The sequence below is a fragment of the Echinococcus granulosus genome, assembly GCF_000524195.1.
Source record: "Echinococcus granulosus chromosome Unknown EG_S00002, whole genome shotgun sequence".
NCBI lineage: Eukaryota > Metazoa > Platyhelminthes > Cestoda > Cyclophyllidea > Taeniidae > Echinococcus > Echinococcus granulosus.
Window position 1 is genome coordinate 1,861,370 of NW_020170382.1, and position 21,821 is coordinate 1,883,190.

Genomic DNA, 21,821 nt, shown 5'->3' on the forward strand with positions numbered 1-21,821 from the left:
AGCACGCAGAGTCAGGTATTCCATAGCGAGGAAGGTTAGGGAATGGTGGCAAATTTTACGCATTCTGGTTGTAATAAAGCAACCATGATTAAATGTGTAAATGAAGGCAATGAACTACGGGGAAAAGAAAAGGAAAAAGTACTCTTTAACAATGAAATCGAGTCAGGTTAGACGTGTGGGGAGGAGCGCACGATAGGTAAGGCAAGGCACCCACCAAAATGCGCAAAATATCCTCTCCAGAGCGGGTCCTTGCCAATGGAGACAAGAATGACATTGATGTGATACAGCTGAGCTCCAATGGTGAGATCCATATCAGGACAGGATGCGCCATAGATATGTGCCGCAGCGAAGACGGTTAAAAAGAGTTCCTTCAGATCGGTGAGGTAAAGCTGACGAAAGAGTTCCAAATTTTTGTGTAGTCTAGTTCACTTAGAGATGCTATCTAAGTACACCAGATTGGGAGATCATTTACTTCTTTGGGAAGCGTAAAGGCGGCTGAAAGCAATAGCAGGCGCATTTTGACGGACAGATAAATGGACTCGTTTTGATTTGCAGAAGTGTAGAGGAGGGAAAATAAATGGAACGGGGTCGATATTAATCTAGAGGCGAAAGACTGGGAGGTAGTGCCAGGATTCTTCTAGGCGAGAACTACTGATTTATTTGACGCGAGGTATCAAGAAAGTAGAATGCCTTCAGCTGCATATGGTAAAAGCAGGGATTTCGAACATAATGATTTACACTTACTTTTCAATTTTCAGTGGCGCCCTCAAACACCATTAAGATATAAATGACACACATCTTTTAACTACACCTAATAAAATGTGGTCGGTAGCATTTCATTAGACCCCATTTTAAGAAGTGGTAGGTGAATCACAGAGGCTTCGATTATGTAGCTTCAAGTTGGTCAAGCCTATAATCTGAAGAGACCTTCATAACAGGAATGTTGGATATGTTCCGATCGAATGCGACATTAAGGGAAGTGGTATAGGGATACAAACACTAACAATAATTTCTAAGTCAACAATTGGAAACCGAATATAATATTAATTTCCTCACTAACCGAAGGTTAAGTGACAGGATACGAGTGCACCTATAACGATGCCAGTCTGAAGCCTTAGCAAAAGTCATACCTAAGAATGCATTCCATTATGGAAGACGGTACTAAAGCCAAACAACACTGTATACAGGGTGGAAACTGGGTCTCGTCCATGTAAACCAGTCAGACTGCTCAGGACGTCTTTATCACCTGAGAACAAGTTCAATTCCACCTGACAAAACGTAACCGTATGTCCGACGTAGATGACCATGAGTTATAAAGCGAGGTTTTGGCAGTCCTTTATGACAAACGATGATGTAATTGGCTGCACGCAGTGCAAGAGCACTCTGAGGCCTAGTGAAAAATTATGCTATTAAGGAACTTTGTGATGATTTTGACTGCACCCTAATTAGTGCACTCATCAATGAAGCATTATCATTTGTAATGACTGATACCAATTCCGGTTTCATAGGTCAGTGGATTCCTTTAAGATCAGTGCCACTTTAGCAAAAAATGTTAACAGCTAAATACTACTACCGGTCTTAACTGCAAAATAATTTCGCAAAATCTATTGTAAATAGCCACTATGCCGATTTGGTTTTGTTTTAAAAGAGCATCCGACTATGTGGACTCTTCGATCTCTGCGGCTTGTATATTCTTCCAGGCAGCGTTGGCAATAAATCCTCCCTTTTGGTCTGGTTTACCACGGTTTTAGGGATGAAACAAGAAGCTACGTAACAGATTTGGGAATAAGGAATGATTTGACAGTGATACATATTGAAAGCATGATCACAAATGCAAATTTCGTAGAGCAATCGAAGTTGGATAGAATGGATTGGGGTTACCAGTGTGGGACCCATAGTAGTCTCCGAAGTCTTAAGAACTTGTGGTAACGCGGCGGTAAGAAGAGCTGGTGTCAGTGACATGACCTTGCCGCCAAAAGAAAGCACAGTTTGCGGAGACTTAATGCTAGGGTAATTGAACACAGGGTTAAAATAGATACCAAAGCATTGTGGCTAGTTCACCCAACACACACAATTGGCAAGGGTACCACTAAATTGAAGCAATATCATTGAAAAGAACACAAAACAATTAGAATCCAGTGGTATACAAGTTTAGACTAATAATTCAAGAGGAGTACATGCATGCTGTCACTATCAATGATGCAATGTAGAATATTGAGAAGTTCAAAGGCCTTTTCATGGGTTACCCACTAAGTAAAGTTGAAGCACGTGACAGGTAGCAATAGTTACCACTAAGCAGCAAAATGTCAAATTTTAACAATTTTGCATCAATCTTGTGTTCAGACTAATCTTTGAAGTGTTATTGAGGTTTCTTATTCTATTTAGTACGAAAATGCGCCGTTTTTAAATGTACTTGGTTGTCCAACGAGAATTATAGCGCTGTGTGCTAGCTGGGGCTTCTTGTGCGGCAATTGATAATCTAGATCGGACCAATTTGGAGCCGTCTTTTGATTCGATGGACGTATCAGACAGTATGACTGATTCTAGTTTTGCAGTTGATGTTCGTGCTCGTCGAAGAAAACTTCACACCGAAGCAGAACAGCGCCGTCGTGATGCGATCAAGGTTTGATAGGCTCTACAACTTTACTGCTTTTAGCGTGGCTTTGATAGTTTGCTGGAACTTATTCCTCCAGCTAAAACGGGTGCCGCAAACTCGCACTTTAGAATGAGCAAAGCCACTGTTCTTAATCGATGTACTATTTTTTTCTGTCACTTTACTCTCTCTAGCCATTTCCATGATTTTAAAAGCATCAAAGATTCAAACTCATAAGCGACTGGAAATTGAAACCCTTCGAAAGAAAGTTCAGGCACTTCAGATTCTCAAGTCGCAAGTTTTATAAATTAGCATACTGACTGGTAATTTTTGTAGGAGCTATGAGCGTATGTCTAGCACTACAACTTACGCAACTGAAACTCAGGACGCCGTAATTACAGACCAGTTCAAATTAAATCTTTTTCAAATGTTTATGGAGAGCCTTTTTATTTCCTTTGACTCCACCGTTTCTGCATCGGCTCTGCCAGAACTATCAGATCAAATTATTACGTGGCTCGAGACCAACTGCAAACCGGAGGTATTTTTTTAAGCATCAAATAAGTTGTGACCAGTTTGAGATATTTTGCTTAAAAAACTCCCTATACTTTTAGTTTTTGCATCAAACCATGGAGCATTTGTTGGATGCAGCGTTACACGACGGCTACAATGCACCGTATCACCAACAGTGTCCACAACGACCGCCGCCTCAGCAGCATCAGCCACAGAACACAATGTACGAAGTACACAAAGGGACAGAATGCTTGGGTCAGCTCATGCCAACGCATCAGTGCGTTCCCAACACATATCGCTGCCCGTCACTGAAGCTCTCCAATAGCCTGGAAGCCGTTCACGAGTCTCCCTTCTCCATGCCAGATCCCCTTTCCTCGGATCAGGGAGTGATGCACCTGTCCGATCGATATCAACAGCCCAACTGCCACCAACCCCTGTTTAACACTGGCTTCGACCCACACTCCGTCTATCCTGAACCATCTCAACAGAACTACGTACGCCCTCAGCATCCTTCCGTATTCCCGATACGCCGTTACCAACCACCCGAAGATCCCAGTCTTTCCAATAAGTTCCCCAATACCACCGCTACTATTCCGACTACTCAGCGTCATTCCTCACCCTCGTCATCTACTGTAGCAACGTCCTCGGTCTTTCAACGGTCTCCAGCCGGTGGTAGTAGCGCCACTGCGCGAAGTCTGGTAGTGGACAGCACGCTTCCTGCACCGCAATTCCCTCCAGTTCCGCCTTTTGTGTCCTCAGAGGGCGTATTTGCGCCACCTCAAATTCAATACACTAACAGTGGTGGAGGCCGTATACCGTTGCCCGACGGATCCTTTGCCAAGCAGAGTCCCTTCTAAGCCGTTTTCAAGGCCTCTTTCCACCATGACCGACGATTTGTGATACATTTTCTTCCTCTCCTCCGTCCTCTATATTTTCACCTTCATTCCCTCACACACCACTATTTACAGTGATTTTTTCCTCCATTTTATAAGAGAAAGAATACCCATCCTTCTTTATCGCCTTTCCACCTTCCCAGGCCTCTGCTTGTCGCATAAATTTGGCTGATTTCTTCTCGGAGAGAACCCAATATCTGTACATATACTTATACACTCCATCAGAAGGCATTATAGTTAGCTGTTAATTTTACATTTTGTATAAATCCATGCTTTGCGTATTTATCTCATCATTTTCTACTCGACAGAAAGATCAATGCTGAGGAGGTGGCTTTCATCGGGTATTGGGGGATCTAAGTCGGTGCGCGCACATCATCATCTTGTCGGTGCACCATTCGCTCAATTCAACACTTTACTGATTTAATTACTTAAAAGGCGAATTCATTTGTCTGGTACGTTTTTTTCGTCAGATAATGGGAAGACTAAGCTTCTTTTCTCTTAATTAAAGCTAAATAGCCATATGGCTTGTTCTGGTCATGAGGTAGTCCATGCCCTCGTCAAATAAATGGATATCATTCACAATGATGGGTTGTGAAGAGAAGTATCACCTTGCAGGCTACATATTAACTGTTTCTCTATTCAATGCAACTTGGAAATCACCCATTAACTGCCCCAAAATTTACTCATCATTGTCACTGACCGAAAGCAGTCTTGGAAGGCTGCTGTCCAGGAAAGGAGTGGTGGTAAGAAGTAGGTCTCATCTTCATCCTACTGTCCGTGTAGAATGGTACTAAGTGAATAGATCTTTGGGATTATTTATTCGTCAAGTCCTAAAAATCCACCCATTTTACGACATCCAATCTGCCTGTCTGTTCCAAATTGCGTTAAACTTGTTGCTCGATTGACATTATCGCATTAGTGGCAATTCCGGTGGCTAATAGACACGCTTTTAATTTACAACTCACTCTCGTTCGTTTCTTGAAGTCACTTAAAGCGGGTGAGGTATTCCTTAAGTGACTGCGATAGTGGCAACCATTTCGTCAAAAAGACTACTTGAATAGGCAGCGATCTGTTATTGGCTACCGGTGGTGAATTTCGAAGCACGTGGCTCTTCAGTTCAACGTCTACGTGTGCCACTGTGGCAGCAGGTGACGCTGAGTGGCGAAACTGCTAATTTAACCTTCGCTTTTTGCACTCAGCGCGATTTTAGCAACCGCATTCTACTTGAAACACCACAGCTTGACGCATTCTAGGTCCTTCAAAGGCAATTGTTGATGTGTTTGCATAGGAGTAAGTGAGCACCGTGCTTTAAAATGCTACGATCTAGAGGGTCCGGCTTGGTGGAGCCTCACCACATCGGCTTATTTCCGAATATCTCGCCTCTTTTGCCGAGATACTTCACCACCGATACGAAGGTACTGTTTACATTGACTCGGTACTGAAAAGTAAACACACTGAACTAGGCACACAACGCTATCAACATCACGTTGAAAGGATGTTAGCCGACCTGAAACCCATTTTTAACCATGACAGTCGTCGAATGCGTTTTCAAATGACTCTGTAGTTCTGACAACGGACTAACACTCGCATTAATTAAGCCCGCCTGTTTGTTGTGGAATGACAACGAATGACCTCGCCGATTTGACCTGTTCATTGGTTCATTCTTTATCGCCTGAATGCGCCTGGTGCCATTGGTGTCGTGGCGATTAATTCGGCTACTTTTAATAACACGTTGCACATTTTAGCTGCACGTGAAATGTGTGAAGGGAGGATCAAAAGTTTAACACGTCGGCTTTTATCAGTGAATAATACTCTACGTCACTCTGGCAGAAGTCGTGAAGAAGAATAAGCTTCAAATAAAAGGTAAAAATGAGTAATGCCAATAAATTATGACAACTCCATAAAGCCTTTCACTTGAATGTCACCGGCGATGCATCTTGTTGCCTTTTACAGATCCAAAAAGCACCCACACATGATTTTGATTTTGACTGACAAGTATCTCGCCAACTACAAAGCATACCTTTGTACCCTGCGAATCAAGCATTCGGCTTATAACTCTCAACTGACAGTGACACCTAGTAGAAGTCATGAATTTTCTCACCAAGTTAGGTAGTGAAGTGAAACACCCTCTGCGTGCCCCAGTAGATAATATTGGAAAGAAGCGTTTTCTTGACATTTTGGATTACCATAATGATGTGAGGATGGTAAATCAGGCAACCATTATTCTTTAGAGAAGCAGAAAGGATAGGAACTCTGTACTCTTTCATGCGCCACGTATCCAGGGTTGACGTAAGTGTTTAGCAAGATCAGTTCCACTTCTCCCTCTCTCTCAAACGACCATGACCTCACGCATTTAAATTGCGTGTCGATGAAGAAGTCAATACTGCGGGGCGGTCTTTTAGCAGAGCTGTCGATGTCCTCCACGCTGGTGCTGCTGCTGCTTCGATGCCTACTGGTGTGTCTGATTTGGGGAATTGCGGTGCAGATAAAGTTAGTGAGCACCCCTTTTCGCATATCTTTCGATACGCTCACCCTCCAACTTTTGTGCGAATTGCTTTCGGTGTTAATCATTCTCACGGACGATTTGAGATAAGCCTATAAGCGAATTCGATGAATGACTGAAAGTACCTGAAGCAGTGACTTAGTTTTGGCCTCCTCTGACGACGTGCAGACATTTTGTTAGACAATTCACACGAAGATGTCAGTATGGCTGCTTAAATGGCTAGACGATTGTGCCAAGAGCTCCGGGATGATGATGGCGGAGATGTGAAACCGGGTGAAATCGTACCATGAAGTGGCACAGGTGGTGCCGCGGGGTAAGCAAAGTGATTTTCACAACCCGGAGGTGCCGATCAGACTCATGCGTCCACATGCACCTATGCGCACGAAGCGAACGCATACAAATAAACGCATTTTTGCAGACACAAATAGGCACACCCATTCCTCCTGTTTATGTCCACTTTGTTCTGCTGTCATTACATTTTCAGACCACTTTCGCAGCTCTCATTGCATTCCTCCCCCCACCCCTATGGGGGTATCCATTTTGCCGTGCTCTAAGGTCCTCGAATAGATTCACTATAGGTTGCTGACCGACTATCGAACGAGGTACAGTAGACATTGCGGTTACCATCTCGTAGAGTGCTTTTCCTTTCAGCATGCAATCAGATTTATTTCATGGACTAAATCACCACAAAACTGAGTAACAATACCAGCGCCCAATTTACTTTGCAACGAATCAGTCTACTTTCATTCTACTACCACTTATCCGTCTAGAATATCCACTTACGACTAGTTATCTCCAATGGAATGGAGTTAAATCAAAGTCAGGGGTTAAATTAAAGGTGTTACACCATTGGAAATCATTCATTCAAGGTCACTTTAATTTAAGCGCATTTTAAGATTATGTGATTTATTTTCAAAATTTAGTTCAGTTTGATTTGAAGTCTTAAAATTGAACATTCGTTGCAGTATCTGCCGCTGCTCAACAGCTGCCCTTTGCTTCAGCGGTGAATTGCTTTCAACACACGCACCTACCAATGTTTGAAGGCATTCACCGTCATCATTCTAACAAAAAGCAGTTTTTAAACTGCCACTTTATCAATCGCACGTAAGTTGCCCATGTTAGAGGCAAAACCGACGATGGTGACGACACAGCACTAGAGGCATTAATTCGCTGACCCGTGAGCATTTACATTTTAAGGATTGGGTTATTTCAAGCTCATTCGCCCATATAAGGTTGGCCAACAGAAATAGCAAATAAAATTAGTTAAGCCACGCTTTCATTTACCGTCATCTTGGACACCTACTTTTAAGATTGTTGGCTAGAGGACGGATAGTGAGGTTGATCGAGGCAAATCTGGTAGTTGCTGCCATGTTTTTTCTGTAAATTGACCTGCTAATGCTTTGGCATTTAGTTAATGAATTTCCCTTCATTTCTGAATGAAGTTTACTGCGCAACAATATTAGAAAGGCTACTGAATGATTATTATTTGCACCCCACTTTTATAAGTCGGGAAGGGTAGAACAAAAAGACATTTTAATCTATAGCTTGAACGAACCGATGATATGCATTTAGATTAATTTTGAAAGGCTGACAATGGTAAGAGGTTTCTTAATGTCAAGAAAAGTGACCGAAGAAACGAGAAATGGGCAACAAAGGGTGAACCACATTCTTAATTCTCACCGATTCTTTGCAAATCATTAAAATTCGTCAATCACCACATGACCTAAATTGCAAGCATAGAAAAGGGAGACTTCGGAAACTGCAAAAAGCGGTATGTAGTGGCGTCTAAGGTGGTGCTGGTTTAAGGGTAGGTGAGCTCTCTACTTGCCGCTCCACGCACCCCGAGGACGGGTCAACTCCGGCAAAGATGCGACGCGGCCTACTACCACGTTTGAGTCTGTATTCGATCCCGACTTTAGACTTTTTTTAAAATTCTTTGGCAATCAACTGATTTAAAAATATTAATTCGTAAGGCACATTAGCAATTTTTTGTAAGAAGAAAAGCGCTGGCCGAAATTGGGTTTAAGAATATCAGGACAATTATTCTTATTTCCACAATTCTCATCACGGGGTGCTTAATAAACTTAAAATCGGGCTACACTTCCTAAGTAAATTTCCATAGTAGCACCCTTCAGATCCAAAGGGGTATTTTCACCTTAGTTCTGAGAGAAGATTCTGGCCATATTACACACTACTGACTGTCCATTTAGGTAGCACTACTTTCATGTTCTCTCGCACAGGATCGACACCCCCACAACTACCTTCTCCTCTATCTTCGAAATGTCTTCGAAAGAGAAGTTGGGTTCTGGTGACCTGAGCCCTCTGCTGGAGGGCCTCTATGAGGAACAAGAAAAATACCAGGACAACATGAACCCTGGAGAGTTGACTGTCTCCCGTGCGATTCTTGTTAATATGCATCACTTTTTGACCAAATTTATGCAGCCACGTGAAGCATTATTGTGGGACATGATTATGGAACTTTGCGTAAATGACTACGAGCGACCCCAATTTGTTCATATGTCCTGGAAGCTGTTCTGGAACTCTCTTCGCGAGGTGAACATCCAAAAGGACTGGAATGAGTGGAACCCCTATTGGAGGCCTGAGGTGCCATCACCATTCAAAAATATGAGGTATATACTCTTCAGCCTAACTATCATCATATTCATCAATAGAAAAATGCAAAAGTTATAAGTTCATCAGTTGTATAGTTGATTAAGAAACTTGTATGAAATTTAAAATGTTTTGTCCACATAGTCAATCATCTTTATAGTAATGTCACTATTGCTTAGCTAATGTATGAGATAAATATTTTTGCCAAGGAAGAAGCTCTAAAACTGAACTTAAGTTTGCATTTTTTTTCTTGTTTTTTCTAATAAGTGAAGATGTGGTACTTCCAGACTTCGAGTGGGATAATAGGATCTTTTTGAGAACCGAAAACCACACAATAAGGGACTGGCATACTCTTGTGGTGTTTAACCTATATTTTTGTGAGAAACCCCACCTGGGACACTCCTACCTCTGTCCGGACGGCTGTTTCGGTAGAAGAAATTTGTATGATCAGCATCGAGAACTGGGAAACCCATGTGAGAATGCCACAAACACTCGTACTGCAAGATGCCTACCGGTGAGAGCGGGTTCACTGCCAGAAAGTACTGTAGTGCATTGTGAAATGACTGATGAGAACTTAAAAGTTACTGGGGAAACTAGAGTTGATTTAAAAAGTACAACTAGTAAATACGGTGAATTGGATATTTATCCCCACTGCCTACTAGGCCTTTTCAGTAGCCCGTGCGGATAGACTAGTATAGAGAAGTTTTACTGTACGTTTTACGACAGAAACCGGAAGCTTGGCAGGCCATCCTTGGTCGAATGTGGGCACAACTGGAAAATCCCGAAGAGGCACTAGATGGTGATTTTATCTCAGGCAGTTTCTCTTGGCTCACCAGGAATCAGGGCTACCAGTGCGACTGCAAGGAGGATTATGTCTGGAATCAGGAAGACATGAGTTGTGAAAGGGACGAAGGCCGTCAAAAGCACTGCGATCCTGTTACACTGAAACCATGCCTTCGGCCGGGAGCTAAATCTTGTAGAATGAACGAGTATGTTCGTACCCTCCTTATAAATAAATCAAAGTAAACTTTGTATTTAAAGTAGATGAAGTCATTATCCAATCAGATGCAAGGGAAGATTATCGAATAAGCAGGACCATGCATTAATTTGACACGTCTATGAGTCAGGCATTGACATTAAGCTAAGCCTTCTAATCACCCGGACTCTCAAATTTAACTAAACACAACCTTTATTATTTCAGCATCACTGGTGAGGCAATATGCACTTGTCATCCGCAGTATTCGGGGAACTTTTGTGAAAGGCTAAGAGATCCCTGCCTTGAAAGGGCCATTAATGCTACCCTGAGTGATGGAACACAGCTTACGTACGTCCAGTGTAATTATTTCCGCTTTTGGCTTATTGTTACTTCACCATCTTTTATGTTTGACAATTAGTATTTTGAAACAGATTTCCCATTATCTGCAAGACGTCGAAGTTGGAGTTTGAAAGTCTATCCTACGCCCTCCGTTTGAGCGTTAAATCAGATTTTCTAGAGAACTAATTTATTTTTGACATCTACGAAATAGCCATAAAATCGTTCTACTAATGTTGAAACTGTAAAATTCGCACTAGTTGCGCCAAATCATCCAGAGCTTACAGATTAAATTAAACTTATCAAAGTGACTTAAAAACTAGTAGTCATATAAAATAAAGGCTTCTTATGGCTCAGACACCATGTTGATCAGCGAATGCGCAGTAAATCCCCTTTGAATATTTCACTGGATTTAGAGATTCGTTCTGTTTAGGAACTGTATTGGGGGAAAAAGAATTTGCTGGCCATCACGTATATCTATCGCTAGTCGTATGAACACTGACCCAAAAGCAGAGTCATTTATTAAAGGGCGAGACTTAACATAATTTAGTGGAGATTAGGTTTTGCGTCTGTTTCTCTTTGCCATTCTATTTTCACTTCAGTGCTGCTCAGCCATATCTATCCGGGTTCTATCCAGCAAGTGGAGGGATCGAGGTTGACGAAATGTTCCAGATGTTTCACCGATGTAATTAGCGTCCCATTTCTGAAGAACACGGGACCCTCGTGTTAGTGGTCGTCACAGATTCTCCCATCCGCAACATACACCCTTCTTCCGTCACACTAAGGCTTAGTATTCAGAGATGGAAATTAGAGTACTTATCCTTTAAGATTGGGTTTGCTTTCCGCTGTCACCAATACGTAGCCCCAAAACTTCCCTGAGGTCGACAGAAGACAAAATACCAGGGTAGAATATGCATCGATGAAGTATGGAAAGGATGTAGGGCTACTGGAGTGGTCTGAAGGTCAGGCCGCCTAGTGGAAATACAACGGTGGAGCTTCTAAGTGGTCTGTTACGAAATCCAAGAGTTAAGCAAATAATTAAAGCGCTATAAACAAATGAAATAAATTCTGCGCCTTTATTGATAGTTTACACATATGCCATTCCTAAATGATTAGTTCCAGGAGCCACCGAGACTACCCAGAAATGCATTTCGTGAAAAGTGCTCCATAGCCCATTAATTGGGGAAAACCTAAATAGTACAGGAGTTTCGCCTCCTTTTCTGACATATAGCTCGAAATTCTGCATGAAGTAGATAGATTTGCATCTAAAGCTCGGAATTTACTGAAATGCAAGGGGACGCTCACGAGTGCTGTTTTCATCTGCACACTGAATTATAAAGCTGAAATGCAAGAAGTATCTCAAAATCTGGGATTTAATGCCTAAGGTGAGCATTCCCTCGTTTGCTCCTTCGCTCCAAATCTCCAGTCCTAAGATTTCCGTTGGACCTATGCCAATAAAAGCGGGTTCAGCGTTGCCCTCTTTCCCTCCCACTTTCTCGCCCTCGAAAGGAGCAGATTGGTTAGAGGAACGGGGCATCTTTTCTCTGATAAGTACCATAAACGTGCACAAGATACTAAAATTATAGGCATTCAGAGTTCGTTTTCTCCTCAGGGGTCAGTGGCAACCGCTCAGTGACGAGACTGGACGTATGCAGATCTCTTTTCGCCTGAAATAAAATTATTTAAGAGATATTGCATTCCTCATTCTTCACACATAGCCTACTTTAATGTAAATGTAAGGGGATTTGGTAGAGCTGTTCTGAGGGCTTTTTATAAAATTTTACTAGAAATTGCCCAATTCATTGGTGATAGATGTTTGCAACCCAATACCGCGTTCCTCAAATAATTTTCACTTCACTTGACCCAAACACTGATCCGACAACACTGCGACTTTCCATCTTCCCATAAATAGTTCGTCATTTCCAGGCTTTACTCTTCAAATTTTTAGTTGGCAGACTTCATCGCAGACCTCAAAAAATAATGTGGAACTACTTTGAGCTACCCGGTAGATGAGCACGGCTTTTAAAAGGTACAGGAAATTTCGCATAGTCGTTCTCCTCTTCTTCTTGAAACGCCTAACAAAATCCACAGCTTTATTTTCACAGCTTGTAATCCACCAAAAATGAGGAAATATGCAGTGATCCATGTTATTATTTAAATCGTAGAGTTTGGTCCTCAGATCGAGATTGACTCCCTTTGGTACCACAAAGCAAGGTATGCTGATGCTACTATAAGTGATTTAGTGCCCGGGAAGACGCAAAAATTAGCAAATGCATGTTAAAAACTCAGAAAAAGGCCAAATTAAGCTACTTACTTTAAATTCTAGGTCAACATTAGTAGTAATCTGCAAAAGGAAAACTTGATTAAAGGCAAATCATGGAGACCTTAATTTACCGCAACAGGGATGAAGAATTCTATCACAGCCTTCCAGGATCAAAAGACTTGAGAGTCAAGAGAGGATTAATAAGTTCACACTTCAGAACTTTTATAGCGAAATTCTTTGTAACTTTATGATGTGTTCAAAGTGTTGTTTTATAGAGCTGTGAATCCCAGACTTTGTCTTTGCACAGCCTAGTGAGCGGCCAGACCATGTGCCAAGTAAACATGGATGGGATGCCCACGGATCCAGAGTACAAGGAAGAGGAATTCGTCACGCCATCAAAGGAGGGTCCAAGCCATGTGGAGGCTATCACGTTGCCCCTGCATTCACGTTGTGTGGCCAAGCTGGGCACGGACGCATACTTCTGCCAGTGTGAGAGGCCCTTCGTGGAAGACGTCAGTTTGGCTGCCTCCAATTGTCTCCTTCAGGTAGGCTCCTGCGACTCCAAACTTTGTATTCATGGGGCCTGCGTGACCACCGCTAATCGACGAGGCGTAGCCGTCTGCATGTGCTACGCTGGATACGCGGGACCGCATTGCAATCAAAAGGTTAGTGGTCCCTCACGATTTATGAATTGTCTGCCTCCTTAAGAGGCAGTCAATCCAGTCTGTGGGCATGAGTTTGTCAGGTACAATGCTTAAAGAGGTGATAAACGTATTTCTGGATTTCGAAACCTGCTAAAAACACACAGGTTTTTCCCGAAAGACGGTATGTTCGCTATCCAAAGGTCAAGTTGGATATACCGTGTTTTAAGGTAGAAAATCTACATCTACCATAGCGAGACCGCCGCGCAGTGCCATTCACAAGTATGACTTTTAGCCTTTATCACGAAGGAGATCAGAATCGTTTTTCCCCATCCATTTACCAGTGACTTACTTCCGTGTATCAGATCTCTATGATTATCTGCAGTTAATGCCAAGTTTACACTCTGTAAGGCTCACCAATATATCCACTCTCGTTTGAGGAATAAAGTACTTCGAAAGAATGTTGTGCTATGAAATTTCTTTCAGAACGCTCAAAATACATTTACCATAAATGGTGTTCAGATGTGTAAATAACATGGTGGTCATTTGGTCAAATAGACGTAAACGTTGAAAACCACACAGGTAAAGTTGTGCATTGAAAGGACTCCTGATTTATCCTAGTAAACAGGAACAATTATGTTTTATTCTGGCCTCTGCCGCAGAGCTTAATTTAAGAATGGAGCTAGCGCTGGCGTAGCGGTCGGGCTTTAACATCTATATTCTCCACAATCCAAATTTAATATTTTAAGGAAGTAATGGCAAATCCTTCTCTGTTCAAACAATTTTTTTAGGATTGTGTCAGCCTTGATTTCACTTAATTTAAGACTGTTTCAAAACCTGAACTCATCCGCATTATAACCTGCATCACCATTTGTTACAAATTGTGTCGAAAAATGATGCGAACCGAGTCGCCGCTTGTTAGGTAGAGGCCTTCCCTCCTACGTAGGCGTGGTGTGGATCCTACCGAACTTCCAACCGCACAAGCCTCAGAGCAGATTTCTTTTTTAATAGACAGCCGTGGTTAAGCGCAGAGGTACAATGTACGAGTAAAAAAACTGACGGCGAGCCAGTTTAGGATCCTGAAACTAGACCACTCGATCGTCCTGGTGGTAACCTATTGACCTTTTAGAATGGTCATTAACGCAATCAAAGTATAGCTATCGTGGCAATCAGCCAATCAGTAGAAAGTAGACAAGAGCGCAATTTCTAGAAATTTTGACAATTAGCCACATAGGTGGAAACTCCGAGCAAACTGAACAGGACCAGGCATCCATTAAATATTCCAGCAATCATGGGTTTCAACAATCAAGTTACTTCAATGCTAGCAAAGATGGGCCTGCAATTAAATGCAAATTCCCGCTAAATTATGCATTTTTTACTTATTTCTTTTTAAAGACGAGGCAAAAGGTGATTTGGGAAAAATGCTCCTCATTCGGATCAACTCCTCCTTTTCTATTCGATAAAATACAAAAAAAAGTGCATCATCACCTAAAAAATTAGGATGGAATTAAGCTAGTGTATTCAAGGTTGGGTAATAAACCAGAAGGAACAACTGGGAGAAATACAATTAGATATAAGAATTAATAGTGTAGAGTTTAGCATCGTTTTCTAGTCCTAGAAGTTTGACCTTTTCCCTTGATCGTGGCATTCCAAGTGAGAGTATATGGCAAGTATTAAACAGCTACATGATCTTAAAATCCAAAATGGCGTCACCAATCGCAATGAGTCAAGGCCAAAATTTACCATAGTTGAACACAGGGGTAATGTGGTGGTTGTTGCCAAATTCGCTCTGCTTGGTGTGTTGCAGGTGGAAGAGTGGAGTGTGTGGTCGTCATGCAAACCGACTTGTGGACGATTTCGTACTCGCAGAAGAACGAGGATCCTGATTCCGCAGGAGGAAAACAGCCCATCAGAAACCATAGGCCAGGTACATCTTCGTACTTAAACTATCGTTTATTCAGAGCTGAGTGACATGGTTTTAGTTTTGATTAAAGTAAATAATTTGCAAATCGTTGGGTAGAAGTAAAATTTCCATCACCGGCCTCCCATTACGGTGAAGGCGATATCTTCTTAATGTGCTTAGAGGAAGAAATATACTGGAGCATTTCACAAAGTACTTATCAATACGGTAAAATGTCTGAAGCTATCAAATTTAACAACGCACAGCTGTCAGGCAAACAGGAAATCGACTAAGGCAAGATGACTTAATACTTTTCATTAAAATAGCCAAAACCTCCATACGGAAAGTTTTTTTGCATGAAAAGCACGATTTTGTTTGTAAACAGAGGGAGTTATTAGCTTATAAATGGTTACCAAAATTTTTTTGCGTCGCCGAGATTGCTGATTTTGCGTCTGTCCCTCCTTGCCACTTTGTTCTCACTTCAGTGCTGCCAAAACGTATACCTATATGGGTTCTAGCCAGCCAGCAGAGTGGTTGAGGAGATGTCTTCTGTTCAAATAATATTTGTTTACAGGTACAGCAGACAGCTCCACGACAAACTTTTCAGATGGTTTACGACCAATGTCGCTTCATTTGTTAATTGCATTCATGCAGGACAGAGGAATGGGGTGTTTGGTGAAGGTGGATGTCATCTTTAGCCCATCTGATGAGGGGTTTTTACAGATATTCCTAGCCGTACCATATACCTTTCTTTCATCACGATGAGGTTTAGTATTCAGTTATAGAAATCACAGTAGTTGTTTTTTCGAAGTAAGTTTGCTTTCATCTGCCCTGCGTCTCTCCTTTTAGAGCAAAGAAGACATAATAATAGGGGCATAATATATACCCAAGGCATGCAGAGGATATTGGAGCTACCAGGGTGGCTCAGAGGCCGTGCCGCTTAGTGGAAGTATAAAGGCCGCACCTTAAGTGCTTGTGAAACCAAAATGAAGAGTTAAGCTAACAATTAGAGCATTGAAATTATACAGTTTAATTTAGTGGAGCTAGGAGCCCCAGTTAACTTTATGAAAATCATAGCCCTCGTGATTCTGAGACTAGCCGTCTTTCCAGCATACATAATGGGTGGGCGGCCTGCAGTCCAGGTGACATGTATAAGCGCTGTAGTACCGATTTGGTTTGAAGTTTAAATCACGGGAGATTGAGATGACCCCCGCAGCTGGTTAGACAATTAGAAAAAAATATCATCGTATTAGTGCGATGTTACAGAATGCAGCGAGTGAAGGTACAGCCTGCGGATATCTCATGCGGAGGCGGTTACAAGCGTAAGATTATTTGAAACAGCTATTATTAATACCTTTCGCGCATTTTTGCCGCAATGGTCAGCATAAAAGTGGGAAATGAGATGCGTACCAGATATTCCTGCTGAAATATAACTGACCACGAAATTAATTTAGAGGCAGCCCTCCAATAGTCTGAATACATCAAATCTTTTCAACTTCATCTTCTCCCTACTGAGGTCGAGACGTGTCCACCAAGACTGGGCAAGGACTGTCCGATGACAATTCTGCTAGAGGAGAACTACACGGAAATAGGGGTGGAGGAAAAGCCCTTCTCCTTCAGCAGCCTCTTTGATACCTCGAACCCAGACTTGATGAAATTGCAGGCATTCGCTGCTGCCTGCGCCGTCCTCCTAATCGCTTTCATCCAGATCCTGCGATGTGTCACCTTCATGCTTGTGCTCTAACACGACCCTCTTGCACTATTACAAATAAAAATAAACTTTGTCTTACCTCATATTTTCCATTTCTGTTATCCTTGTGTTAATGCTGTTGGAGTTGTAGCACCTACTTTTTATATCAAAAGTTAGGAATTCCCTGTCAATTTAAATCCAAGCGGTGGAGATTGGAAACAAAAATTAGTCGGTCGGCAGCCGATGATGGTGACCTGTTTCACTGTAAAACATAACGTCAATGGATAAAATCCAGTAGTTTTACCAAATAAGGTAAAAGGTAAAAAGGCAAAAGGCAAAAGGTAATGCAAAGAGGTATGACGAGGTGTGTTCATTTTAGACAGCACTCACACTGAGGGACTCTCATGCTCATTTGTGGAACTTGCGTTGTCCCTGAAAAGGCCAAATGATCCATGAGCCTTAAGATAGGTTTATTACTGACGCATAAAGGGGCAAAGGTCAGGCCGTACGGGCAATTTGAGCAGAGCTCCATGCCGCTAGCGTGGAGCTTTTACCATAATTTGTTAAACAGGCAAGTAAAGCAATCCTTGTATCGATAAAAGCTTTCTGAGTGATGTCGTCAACATTGAAATAAGGGCATCTCATAATTACCTGTTTTTATATTGCTGTAGTGTCTGCTAACTCTGACAGGTCCTATAGAACTGAAAGACTGAATCCATGAATGGTTAAATCCAGTCCGTGTGGTTCACTCAAATATCATGCAAAATATATGGACATTTATAGACCTGAATAAATCTGCTAAATCGCAAAAATGTAATCATCATCTGGTCCCATGACATCCTACCGGAAATATGCCCATCTTGCAGATCGACTATTCTTTAAACTGCTTGATGTATGTAATAATAGTACATCCTAATTCGCGGAATACCCTAGAAGACAAATCACTTCGTAATGTCCTAATATTACATAGTAATCAGTCTTAAAAGCTGTCATTCGGAAATCAAGACGAATTAAAAGATACCAGCGGACCATCTCATATGGACTGAACCCAACAATGCCCTTCAGATCGTTCAAAAATTTCTTTAATAATCCAAGAATGGAGAACGTTTGAGACATTTGCACTCATTTAAACTACAGACAGGGCCAAAACTACTGGGCATAATCAGGATTTGATGAGAGTGATACAATGCCCTACACTCCAATATCTTTCAAACCCAAGACTAGTTCAGGGTCTCCGTAGTGCCAATCACCTCTTACCACCCGAACCCCACCTTTAGTCCACGCGCTCACACTTCCAGGCATATATATCCCTAAAAAGTGGTGGAAATCGCGACGCTGCGATTGGTTGAAGCAACTCCCAGCTATCTGCCTACTGTTCCTGCAATGATTGGTCCGGCGGGATGGTCGATGGCTACTGCGAATATGCGCTGGTAGATTCCGGAGGGCGACTCACTCGTGCAGGCAGACTATCAGATACCCGCTCACGTAACTCCTCCTCTCACCTCAATGACCTGCTCCTCTGCTTACTTCCTTGTTTTAACCGCATCTCTCATCGCCTTCAAAACTCATTCTGTTCAATGTTCCGATGTGCTTGAGAGGACGTAAGTTAAAATTTTGCAGAAACGGTAATACGAACTCATTTCAACATGTAGAGTAAGCAGATGGTCTCAACAGCTTTATCAGTCGCTTATTCCGCTTCGAGAAGTCATGGCAACGGAGTATTTGAGTAGAGTGAGTTACCGTTCTTTAAAAAGAAGGAAAATTCGCAATGTTTAGAGGTGTTTTTTTGTGTTGCTTCGCTGTAGATGTACAATGGAAGTACCTTCGGCGTGCAGGAGATGACAGACACCTACGCTCGCAAACTGATCGACGACGCTATTGTAGAGCTATCTCAAATGATTCGCAAGAAAGAAAAGGCTCTTGAGGTGGTTTAACGTTTTACTTTACATTCTGGATTTGCGCCTTTTTCCTTAATTTTGTGACGTTAAATTCATTTAGTGAACAATTTCTTTCATCTTAGAAACCTTTAACCATAAATTGTAGCCTTTGAGCTCCACTTCACCCTTCATTGAGAAGTCAACAGCTTCTTAAGCATTTCTTTTGAAACGACAATAAATTTGTGGATTATTTTTAGATTATATTACGAGTGAGATTAAGTATTCTACTCTATTTACACTAAATCAAGGGATATTGTACGTGAAAATGTACGTGGAAGTCAAGTCAATTTTGAATAAGTTGGATGCCTGAAAATGTAGCTGGTCACCTCTGGAAGACTATGCAAGTTTCACTAAGAAACCAATTTGTATTGCTTTGGAATTGTTCCCTGAAAAGTTATATCTTCCATGAAATGCATAATTCCTGTTCAAAAGGAAGCAGAAACTAGGTCTCCTTGGCCACGTGTTTCCGTAAAGAGATTCATTGAAAGCGTCACTCTGATGAGGAGTAAGCATATTTGAATCTGACAATTGAGAAGGGACAATATTTCAGTAACTTTACTCAGGAACCCTAATTTACTTTTACAGAAACTTCGTGACAGCATCGAGGATGAGTACAAGAGACAAGAGCCGCTGGAATACGACGAGGTGCGCAGAAATAGCACAACTTTTGATCCACTTTAGTTAGCCTGGTTCATCATTTGCTTTTCCCCTACCCCTTAGTGCTACATCCGTGCCAAGTCGGTTAGCCTATTCCCCTATCCCATGGACGAGAACGGGACCAATGTTGTTCCCTGCAACGAGTCGCAGTACCTACCTCTGGAGGCTGATCCACTTTTTGGGAATATCTACGTCAGCCGGAATATCTCTGCTGCCCACGTCCCCACAAATGTCTACGACCTCTGCACGTGCTCATACATTCTTCAGTCAGCTAGATGCAAAGTTTATGAATTGTGTTTATTGGTTTAGTGGATTCTCGATCTCACATTACAAATTACTTCCCGTCCATCTTAAGGGACAAAGTCATGGAATTAATCAAACTAGGCTTTCAAACCGATTGGGAGGACATTTTCACCGCCTCTAAGAAGGTGCATTCAGTAAAAGACGTTAGCGAATAGGCCTCAAGGGTGGAAGGGAGGCGATTTGATAGCAAAGGGATTACTGTAACAATTCGTTGAGCTAAAGTGAATGCCTACTACGAGAAAGAAGGTAGGTACGAAGTGACAATCGCCTTATACAAGGTTGGAGAAAGACCGATTTTCACCTGTAGTTTGGATGATGTTGGCTCCATTACCGACGCGTAATCGAGCGCTGGTGTCCTTCTATTGAAAATTACAGTGGTCTGTTTCATGATTCCACGTTGATCTGTCGACCTTTCGAAGGTCCCGACTATTTTGGCACTCATTTAATCCATGTCAAACTCAATGATACTCCTTTATTCTTGTCAAACTCATCAGTTTATTCTAAGTGGTATGGTCAAGTGGTTTGACGTGTATTTGCCTCCACTACTCTGCGATGCCAACTCTCTTTCTTCACGTGTCTGACTCGATTTTAAACTGCAAATCGTGACTAGATAGTCCATGAGTTCATTTGTCGTGAACATGTCGGACGTCTAGCCAACACTTCCATATCTTCTTTGCTGTCTTTTTGGATTCACTTATGAGAGTGACGTTAAGAATTGTACAAATCTGCAATTTATTGATGATTCTGAGCAATTATAATAACGGAAAGTAGTCAAAGGGAAATTCGAAGACTCCCGACATCAAATGCCGAATGCAGTAAAATTTGATACTTTATAATCACGGATTCGGTGTTTTTTTGCTTGGTGGACTCCTCACGAGAGCACCTGGTTGACTTTTCCTTTATGTGAACATTTAGCAAAAGAGATTCGAACGGTGGGCAACTGGACGCACCACCTGGACGAGGTGTTCAAGAAGAATATTGAAGACGACCCACTTCTAAAGTGGCAATACTTTTGCAGCTCTACTGGTTTCTTCAAGTTCTATCCTGGTAGCTCTGTTTCTATATTCTATCGTCCGCCTCTTTGGGTGCAAGCTACATTTCCTACCTGTTCTACTGTAGGTGCTATGTGGGAGGTTCAGCTCGCCGACTTAAAACTGGACTTTTTCGATTGTCGTTCCACTGCCTGGTAAAGCTGACTGAAGTCTCGCTAAGCAAGTCTCTCATAATAACCTCTTCTTCTTATTAACAATATTTGCTTCCGCTGAAAAGGTACGTTGGAGCAGCCTCTTACCCAGTAGAGATGATCATCCTCGCGGACAAAAGTGGCAGCATGAAGGGACGTCGAAATACAATTTGTAATGCCACCATCTCCGAATTGCTGAACACCCTCACAGACGATGACTTCTTTAATGTGATTTATGTAAGTAGGTAAATTTATTGCCTCTTTGAGGCTGCTCCACCTTTCTAAGGTATTATGTAACCAAGACTACCCATATCTTCAAGGGTCTGGTAAGAGATCCCATTTTTGGCCAGCATTATTATTATTAAGATTTGTGCCCATCAACATTACCTCGAATTTAATAGGTAAGCAGCATAATTTTCCATAAGTTTGCTTATAATAACCTTGCAGAATGCTGATTCTATTTAAGTAAACATAGTGTCGTATCGTTGCCTGTGGTTTTTTTCCCCCATCTAATAAGTGGGCACGTGGACAACCATTTCAGCGAAAGGTGGAATGGCCTTCCAGAAGTAATGATCAGGAATGAAGTGCATTTAGTGTCAATGTGATGGCTTGGTTAGAAGAGGAGCCAATAACTGCTCTCTGTAATATTGGAGTACATAATTGCTTACTACAGTCATTTTTTATCACCTCGAAATAATAGGAAAGAAATGACCATCATCATTACCTGCATCTCTGTTGTAGTTCTCAGAATCCATAAAGTACGCAGAGGAGCACGTGAAGGATCGTCTGATACAAGCCACGAGACCGAACAAGGATGTAAGCAAAC

The 21,821-nt window shown here is 41.9% G+C and overlaps 4 protein-coding genes across 4 annotated transcripts in view; 3 read left to right on the forward strand and 1 right to left on the reverse strand. All coding sequences in view use genetic code 11, as the record gives it.

Moving 5' to 3' along the window:
- Window positions 1-167: 167 nt before the first annotated feature.
- Window positions 168-1,962, reverse strand: EGR_00558 (hypothetical protein; the record flags this gene model as incomplete). Its single annotated transcript, XM_024489807.1, has 2 exons — window positions 168-389; window positions 1,882-1,962. The coding sequence occupies 2 exons, from the start codon at window positions 1,960-1,962 to the stop codon at window positions 168-170; spliced, it is 303 nt and encodes a 100-aa protein (XP_024355804.1).
- A 553-nt stretch (window positions 1,963-2,515) lies between these two features.
- On the forward strand, window positions 2,516-3,960 carry EGR_00559 (Max-like protein X; the record flags this gene model as incomplete). Its single annotated transcript, XM_024489808.1, has 5 exons — window positions 2,516-2,623; window positions 2,657-2,753; window positions 2,788-2,884; window positions 2,930-3,131; window positions 3,205-3,960. The coding sequence occupies 5 exons, from the start codon at window positions 2,516-2,518 to the stop codon at window positions 3,958-3,960; spliced, it is 1,260 nt and encodes a 419-aa protein (XP_024355805.1).
- Window positions 3,961-6,364: 2,404 nt separating this feature from the next.
- On the forward strand, window positions 6,365-10,135 carry EGR_00560 (hypothetical protein; the record flags this gene model as incomplete). The annotated part of the gene is made up of 3 exons (XM_024489809.1): window positions 6,365-6,486; window positions 8,740-9,103; window positions 9,836-10,135. The coding sequence occupies 3 exons, from the start codon at window positions 6,365-6,367 to the stop codon at window positions 10,133-10,135; spliced, it is 786 nt and encodes a 261-aa protein (XP_024355806.1).
- Window positions 10,136-13,010: 2,875 nt separating this feature from the next.
- EGR_00561 (Voltage-dependent calcium channel subunit alpha-2/delta-3) overlaps window positions 13,011-21,821 on the forward strand; it is a gene marked incomplete at both ends in the record, with an annotated part of 18,359 nt that continues 9,548 nt past the window's right edge. Inside the window, 11 exons of the mRNA XM_024489810.1 lie at window positions 13,011-13,349; window positions 15,007-15,252; window positions 16,742-16,945; window positions 18,350-18,516; window positions 18,577-18,646; window positions 18,721-18,840; window positions 19,438-19,497; window positions 19,573-19,804; window positions 20,728-20,998; window positions 21,082-21,232; window positions 21,737-21,811. Coding sequence (XP_024355807.1) covers window positions 13,011-13,349; window positions 15,007-15,252; window positions 16,742-16,945; window positions 18,350-18,516; window positions 18,577-18,646; window positions 18,721-18,840; window positions 19,438-19,497; window positions 19,573-19,804; window positions 20,728-20,998; window positions 21,082-21,232; window positions 21,737-21,811 — 1,935 coding nt within the window. The remainder of the gene's footprint in view (window positions 13,350-15,006; window positions 15,253-16,741; window positions 16,946-18,349; window positions 18,517-18,576; window positions 18,647-18,720; window positions 18,841-19,437; window positions 19,498-19,572; window positions 19,805-20,727; window positions 20,999-21,081; window positions 21,233-21,736; window positions 21,812-21,821) is intronic.